The 8,151-nt window shown below is 43.8% G+C and overlaps 2 protein-coding genes across 2 annotated transcripts; both read right to left on the bottom strand.

Moving 5' to 3' along the window:
* Positions 1 to 2,373: 2,373 nt before the first annotated feature.
* LOC105669502 (uncharacterized) lies at positions 2,374 to 2,832 on the bottom strand. Its single transcript, XM_012362493.1, has one exon. The coding sequence runs from the start codon at positions 2,830 to 2,832 to the stop codon at positions 2,374 to 2,376; it is 459 nt and encodes a 152-aa protein (XP_012217916.1).
* A 1,208-nt stretch (positions 2,833 to 4,040) lies between these two features.
* On the bottom strand, positions 4,041 to 4,697 carry LOC105669501 (uncharacterized). Its single transcript, XM_012362492.1, has one exon. It carries the CDS (start codon positions 4,695 to 4,697, stop codon positions 4,041 to 4,043), a length of 657 nt encoding a protein of 218 aa, XP_012217915.1.
* Between the last annotated feature and the right edge of the window lie 3,454 nt (positions 4,698 to 8,151).

Here is an 8,151-nt window from a genome sequence, read left to right as displayed (position 1 = left end):
CCATACATAAGGGAGGTCCTTTGGGACTATTTCCGTGACAGGACGCTCCAGTATAAGGACCAGCTGGAGCGGGTAAGCCGAAGGGAGGTCTGTTGCGGGGTTCCTCAGGGGTCGGTGTTAGGACCCCTATTATGGAACCTCGCATATGACAGAGTGCTCCGCACAGCTCTTCCCCCGGGCTGTCGTCTGTTATGTTATGCAGACGACACTCTGGTGGTAGCCCGGGGGAGGAGCTGGAGAGAGGCCCGGGACGCGGCGAACGCCGCCACCCGGGCAGTCGTACACTCGATACGAACAATGGGACTCGAGGTCGCCCCGCAGAAGACAGAAGCTCTGTACTTCTATAGCAGAGAATCGGGGCGACCCCCCCCCCCACCCAAATCTGGGTGGGGGAGGTACGTGTCCGGGTAGGGACCCAGATGAAATATCTGGGCCTCACCCTGGATGGACTTTGGGGGTTTGAGCAGCACTTTGCTGGGATAACCCCCAAAGCGGAAAGGATGGCGGCGGCATTGGGTCGCCTCCTTCCGAACTTGGGTGGTCCGCGGAATAAAGTCAGGAGACTTTACGCGAACGTCGTGCAATCGGTGCTCTTCTATGGAGCACCGGTGTGGGCCGAAAGGGTCACGGCCAGTCGGCGCATACAGGCGTTGCTACATCGTCAACAGCGCCGGCTGGCCATTAGGTTGATCCGGGCCTACAGCACGACGTCGTACGCGGCGGCCACGGCTCTGGCGGGCCTCATCGCGGCCGAGTTCCTGGCGAACTCGTACGCTGAATTTTATCGGCGTACGAGGGACCCAGACCGGACCGGGAGGGCTCGCCTATTGCCACGAGTCGTGGCCAGACTACGGACGGACGCCCGCCGGGGAGCCTTGGAGGCATGGCAGACCTTCTTGGCTGGCTCCACGGCGGGTAGATGGACCACCCAGGCCATCCAACCCTGTCTTCCCGAATGGGCGGACAGGAGGGGACACGGTATCGGGTTCCACCTGACACAGGTACTCACCGGACATGGTTGTTTCGGTGACTACCTGTGCAGGATAGGTAGAGAGTGTACGACAAGGTGCCACCACTGTGCGGCCGGTCGGGACTCGGCGCGACACACTCTAGAAGAGTGTGAAGCATGGGAGGGAGAGCGTCGGGTCCTGACCGCAGTGGTCGGCGAGGACCTCTCCCTACCAGCATTGGTAAACGCCATGCTGGAGGGAGAGGATAAATGGAGGGCTGTCTCCTCCTTCTGTGACAAAGTAATGTTTCAGAAGGAGGAGGCGGAGAGAATAAGAAGGGGGGAGGCGGTAAGGGGAGGGGATTAATTAATCCCCCCTCCTACTATATTGTCGCCAATAACCCCCCCCCCCACCCCCAAGAGGGGGCAGAGGAAATAGGGGGCCTCCCTGGGCGGTGACATGTATCACAAGCGTGTTACTACCAACCCCCGGGGAGGTTCTCCCCCTAGGAGGGACACAACGGGTCCTTTCAACTTGGATGGCCGGAGAGGAGATACCGTAGACGTATCGGAATTCTATCTCTCCTCCGGCGGGGGGTCGGTTAGGAGCGGGGGCTCCTGGCTGACCTCAGCCCCCCAATAAACACGGGAGGGCGGGGAAAAGTCGCGATTGCCCGGCTTTTCCCGTAATAGAGGATCACATTGGGAGGGAGAAGGGACGTACTGTTCCCTATCCCTCCCCGCGAGGAGACCGATTCCGGTCAGACCTGAGGGAGGGTGAGACGAATACCGCTGGTGATACCTCACCCTCCCTCTATATGGTCCAGGAAGGCTATCGGCAGGGGTTTTAGTGGGTATGCCTGAAACACCTTCTCAGGAGACTCCCACATAACCCACGGGATCCCCCCCGGGACCCGTGGGTATCCATAAAGGATTTCCCCTGCCTCACCAAAAAAAAAAAAAAAAAAAAGTGTGACGTCACCTCAGGATTGAAAATTGTTGATGAGGAGTCGGAGGTAAGTAATCAATTAAGCAAAACTATGTAGCCTGACTGTTCAACCTCTCTCTCTTTCTCTCTCTCTCTCTCTCTCTCTCTCTCTGCTTCCTCTTTAGCTCTCATCACTCTCGCACAAAAAAAAAAAAAAAAAAAAAAAAAAAAAATGTGAGTCTTCCACTTTTCCTCGTTTTTGATTACTTCCTCAATAATGGATCTTAAATCTAATCCTACTTTTCTGCTCAGCACACTCCGAAGCGTATCCCTCTCCTGTTTCCAGGCGGGACAAACCTCTAGTGTATGCTGGGCCGTGTCAATTCCGTTATTGCAATGGTCGCAATTCGGGAAAATAGCCTTTTTAATTTTTGAAAAGGTATGCCTTAAAACACCCGTGCCCTGACACTTTTTGTGTACAGTGAAATGTGGTGTATCACTTTTTCATCCTGTACCACTCTTCCAGATGTGGGACGGTAGCTTGGGTCACCCTAATACCACTGGTATTGTGGCTAGTTGTCACTCTTATCTTCCACTCCTTAACTGCTTCTCTCTTAGCTTCAAGACATAACCTCACCTTGACGGAGTGTTCCAGAAATGTGCCTTCCCGTTCCATATTTTTTTTTACTTGTTTGTAAATTTTGTTTAAGACATTAGCGGTTAAATCCAATGGGGTGCATCTGGCTAATATCGTTGCGGCCACAAAGGAGATTGTCTTATAACCGCAACACATCCTCGGACAGATCTTTCTTTGCAACCTATAGATCTTTCTTTTTACCTGTATATTTCTAGTTATGTTCTCCGCCCACACTGGCGCTCCATATAAGAGCACCGAGTGTATTACATTGGAGTACAGTCTCCTTATTTGTTCCTTTGGACCCTTTGAGTTAGGCATGATGCCCGAAAGAGCGTTGAATGTTTGTTCCGCCCTCTGGACGGTATGTTTGAAATACGGGGCAAACGTCCAACTTCCGTCTGTTATGATACCCAAGTACTTAATGTTGTTTTTTGACCTGTACTAATTCTCCTTTTACTAATGTATATATTTGCTTGTTTTTTATAGTGTTTGAAGGGAACGCCATCGCTTCTGTTTTGCTGGGGGCTACTCTAAGGCCAAGCTTTTCAATCTCGAGGACGAGTGCCGCCGCTGCAATTTCCGCTCTTTTTGCTGCTTCTTCAACTGTGTACCCGTGCACCGAAAGAATTGCGTCATCGGAATAGCAGATCACAGTGCTATTTGCAGCTAAGTTCTTAGACTGTAGAATTCCGTCATATCCTATGTTCCAGAGGGTGGGACCCGGAACTGATCCCTGTGGGACTCCTCGAGTGATTTCTCTTCTGGTTATCCCACCACTCTGATCAATATAGGTTATCCACCTATTGCTCAGATAGTCTGTAATTATCCTTATCAGGTAATCAGGGAAACTCTTGTCCTTCATGGCTCGGATGATGGTCTTCCATGGCGACGAATTAAATGCATTTGCTATATCCAGTGCCACTGCCACTACTACTTTATCTTGCCTTGTCTGTTCCTGTAAATATGATCTTAGTCTGTTTATGGCATCGATCGTAGATCTTCTCTCTCTGAATCCAAACTGCTCATCGGAGAGGGCATTGTTATCTCTAAGGTGAGTATGAATCCTTTCTACAATTACCCTCTCCAACAGCTTCCCGGCTTCATCTATTAAGCAAATAGGATGATAACAACTCGGTTCATCGGATAGACCTTCCTTTTTTCTAAGCAGAACAAGATTCGCAACTTTCCACTTATTTGGGAATTTGCCTTCATTTCAGACAGGAAGTGAAACACTTGGTCCGCGTTGGGATCAAGTACTTCACCGTTCCCGTCATCACAACTCCTACGATTCCTCCTGGACCCGGTGCCTTGTTGTTTTGTATCTTACTCATGGCCAATTTAACCTCATACTCTTGTACTTCCAGTTCTGAGTTCCAATTAGAGTGCTCTTTTCTTAGATTCTGGACTGCATCCCCTTTCGGAAACAGGGCGTTTACAATCTTCTCCATCTTATCCGGCGATAGTGTGGATACTATTGGCATGGCCTGGGGTTTCAGTTTTTTGGTCACTATTTCAAATGGACGTTCTCAGGGATCTTGGCCAATTGTTGCCATTAGATTTTTCCATGCATTATTTTTAGCTCTGCGTATAGCTATCCGTAGTTTCTTCTGCGTTTCTTTGTACTTTTTAGTTAATGATTTTATTATAGTACTGTCTTCTTCCTTATCTTTTTTCTTTTCTCTAGTTAGTTTCCTTCTTATTTTTATGCATTTATTTCTTAAAGACGCAGTTTCTTCGCACCACCGATAGGTGTTATGTTGATGTCTTCTTTTGCTTCTTGACATTGCTAAATCTGAGGCTTCATGTAATGCCTCTTCTATCCAATGCACCTGTGATTGCGCATTTTGCTCCAGGTGGTTCCTATCGCACCAAGTCTTGGCCGTGATTGCGGCCGTTAATCGATCCATATTTATCTTGTTTTTATTCCATCTAGGGAAGCTACGTTTAGATTCTTTAGCTCTTCTTTTGATTAGAGTCAGTGAAGATCCCAACGTCATCCTAATATATAGGTGATCGGAGGCCGTAGGGTTCTTTAAGTCTACGTACCACTTTTTGATTCTACTGAACATAGCTGGTGTCGCCCACGCTAGATCCACTGTGGAGCTTCCCTGGGATCTCACACACGTAGGTGTAAAACCTCTGTTTACCAAAATAAGGCTTCTGCCAGCAGCCCACTCTGCCATGATTTCTCCTTTTTTGGATTGTTTTTTGTCCTACTGGAGAGACCTCGCATTAAAGTCTCCCATAAGCAGAACTTGCCTCCCTAGATTGGGGTCTATTAACGTACTTACCGAGCTGAGGAAGGCCCTGAACTTTACCTCTCCCGTTCTCGGCGAGCAGTAACATCCTATAATAATAGTTTTACCCCATCTACGGCTACCCAATTAGCTGTTCTTGCTATAAGTATACAGGGGAAGTTTTCCCCTATGTCACCTCCTCCCCATATAATGGCTACTTTGGGGAATTTACCAGTAGAGCTTCACCATCTAGGACTCTCTGGAATTTGGTAAGGTTCTGCTACGATTGCAAGACTCGTTCTCCACTCGCTCATATTCTGGAGGAGGAGATCTTGAGCCTCACCAGAGTGGTTTGCATTAGTCTGAATAATTGTGAGGGCCATTATCTTGCCGTATTGTCCTCAACCTCCATATTTGTGTCCTCTCTCGTCAGTGGGACCGTCGAGTTCTTCTCGATTGGCCTCCATTTGACTGGAAGACATGGTGGGCATTCAGGGCTGCCCACCTTGTGATTATCTTTTAGTCCTTTGCTTTTGCAAATTGGACAGCTGATCTTCTTTATGCAGTTTTCCGCTTTATGGTCGGTTTCTCCACAATTATATGATATATTTTGGAATGATCCATAGACCACCCCACGGTGAGCCTTCTCACCACGACAAGGTGGCGCACAACGAGAAGGCCCCTTGTAAGTCCTAGAAAAAAAAAACAAATTTTTTCTCGATAACCGGCAGTTCTGTTGAGAGTTCTGTATAGCCCCTCACGAGTTCTAACGATTATCCTTACTCGAAACGCTAAAATCAAAATTGAATAAGTTCATGCTATTTTTTGTTTTCTAAGTCGAGAATTTCAAATTTAATTTACGTAGTATTTCGAGCAGAACTATTTTTGAAACTTATCTAGAACTATAGAACTATTTGAAATCTACTCAGAACTATAAAAAAATTTGGATTTTTTACATAATAGGAGACGCCGTGAAGTTAGCCCCCCGATTTTTTAAATGGTGTTTTCTTTACTTTAAATGGCAGAACTCTTTCTAAAATGGTCTGAGAACTCTAGAACTCTTCGGGGGGCATCCAGAACTCTAATCATTTTTTTCAATTTTGAAAAATGTGGGGCCAACTTCACAGAAGTCTCAATGACTCACTCTCCGTTCCGCAGCTCTTTTCCGTATCATCTGATTTCACCCTCAGACTCTCTTGTCCGAAGTCATGCTCATGCAGCCACACTCACATCGCCTTAGCTTGATCACGTGAACCAATGAAAACATAGAACATTGTCGTTGGCGGGAACCCACCGGATTGGTTTGGGGAAACCCAAGCGGCCAATGACGGCTCATGGCTGACATGCACGCATTTGATTGGCCGGGAACGCAACCTTCTAGTGACTAGCCTCTTACAATAAAACCATAGGTTTGTCTCACGGACTAAGGAATAGAGGGACGGAGCACAAGCTGTACCGGTGGAGCACGTTTGCGGCGGGGGGGGGGCGCCATATTCGTTTAGTATCACCACACATAGAACTCACTATTTGCGTATGTGAGAAATGAAAGTCAGATCCTGCGCACAATAAACAAAATAGGAAATAGAAATAGGAATAATTATTAAATATTAGAAATAAGAAATTGGAATTATTTATTTTAAAAATAAAAAGAATAGAAAAAATTAATGCATGAATTAAGAAATAAGAATTGGAACTAATTAATATATTTTATTCTCTTGTTAGACGTAAAATAATTTCTCTTTTTAATATTAAATGTTTATTGCTATTTCTAATATTTTGTCTACTGTATGCAGAGCCTCAGAGTAATAAAAGTTAAAGTATTTTATAAAATTTATAGTACAACAAAATAAAACCGCCTAACCTCTTTACGCTTGTCACTCGTTATGTCTAGTGGCACCACTACACGAGTGTAACCATGTCACAGACACAGAATCTCTGTGTGAGAATCGCTACATCAATATGGCGGAAAGCAGTCCCCCCCGCACGCTTGAATTAGGATGCCGTCACATACAGCCCGTAATCCGTAATCCGCACCAGAAGTCCGCAAAAGTTACTAGGTATTTCGTCCGTAACGTTACGTGTGTTTTTATCTCCTCGTGTCCCATGGAGCCGTAAATACAGTCGTAACGGTAGTACTATTTTTTATTTAACAAATTATAATTATTTATTTGTATTTTATTCATAAAAAAACTACAGAATATATTATAATTTTAACAAAAGTTTTAATTAAATCATCAAATTTAGTTAAATAAATAAAATTAAGAAAAGCATTACTAGTAATAACTAGTAACTTGTAGTAACTTTTACGGAAATTTCATGAAATTACGGCTCCATGGGACACAAGGAGATAAAAACACACGTAACGTTACGGACGAAATACCTAGTAACTTTTGCGGACTTTCGGTGCGGATTACGGAATACGGGCTGTATGTGACGGCACCCTTACCATCCCCTCTCGTCTAAACTAGGACTTTAGACTCGGTCCCTCTATTCCTTAGTCCGTGGTTTGTCTTTAAGCCTTGTGTCCACGATACTAGAACTCGGTCCGAGATCTCGGACTGAGGGAAAGTTACTAGAACTCGGATCATGTACACACTGAATTTGGATGCAAAACTCGAATAAGAAGCTCAAACGAAAAAATGTGTTGCGTCCCATTTTTCGGAACGAGTTATTGCGAGTTATTAGATTTTACTAGTTTTTTTTGCAATCTGTCAAGACAAAATATAAGATACTTATAGTGATACGAGATACTGTGAACAATATAAATAATATTTTAGTAAGTAATTATAGAATTAAAAAAATAAGAAAAATATAATTCTTAAATAAAATAAATTAATAAGATTAATAATTAATAAGATTTACATAAGTAGTTATTATTAGTTTTAATGCAGATTAAATTAGACATTAAAAATATATTATAACCTATATATACATATTATTTTTCAAGAAAAGTATAATAATATATAAAATTGATTTTCAGAAAAAACTTCTTTTATAATAAAAAATGGATAATAAGGAAAATGTTAAAATTTTATTAATGTTATATCAACAACATTCTTGTTTATATGTTACAAATAGTGTTGATTATCATAATCGTATGAAACGAGATCAAGCTTTACAGATAATCTGTAATCAGTACAAAGAATTAACAGGACAACCACTAACAACTGAAATTGCAAAAAAAATTAATAATTTAAGATCACAATATCTGGACCATCTAAATAAAATAAAATATTTGAAATCAAGCGGTGCATCACTTGATGATATCTATAAACCAACTTGGCAATATAACATAGATCAGAAAATCATCGTAAAGAATCGTAACTCGATTACAACGCTAACTATATTCAGCCAAGTATAAATATTATTGTTCGAGGACTCGGACCGAGATCTCGGATTG

Source organism: Linepithema humile, chromosome 1 (genome assembly GCF_040581485.1).
Source record: "Linepithema humile isolate Giens D197 chromosome 1, Lhum_UNIL_v1.0, whole genome shotgun sequence".
Taxonomy (NCBI): Eukaryota; Metazoa; Arthropoda; class Insecta; order Hymenoptera; family Formicidae; genus Linepithema; species Linepithema humile.
The sequence above is the reverse complement of the archived record's forward strand: the minus strand, read 5'-3'. Positions and strand labels throughout refer to the sequence as shown.

Bases quoted from the DNA above. Each gene is read 5' to 3' on its own strand.
- LOC105669501 (XM_012362492.1), bottom strand. From the start codon at position 4,697: ATGGCAGAGTGGGCTGCTGGCAGAAGCCTTATTTTGGTAAACAGAGGT.
- LOC105669502 (XM_012362493.1), bottom strand. From the start codon at position 2,832: ATGCCTAACTCAAAGGGTCCAAAGGAACAAATAAGGAGACTGTACTCC.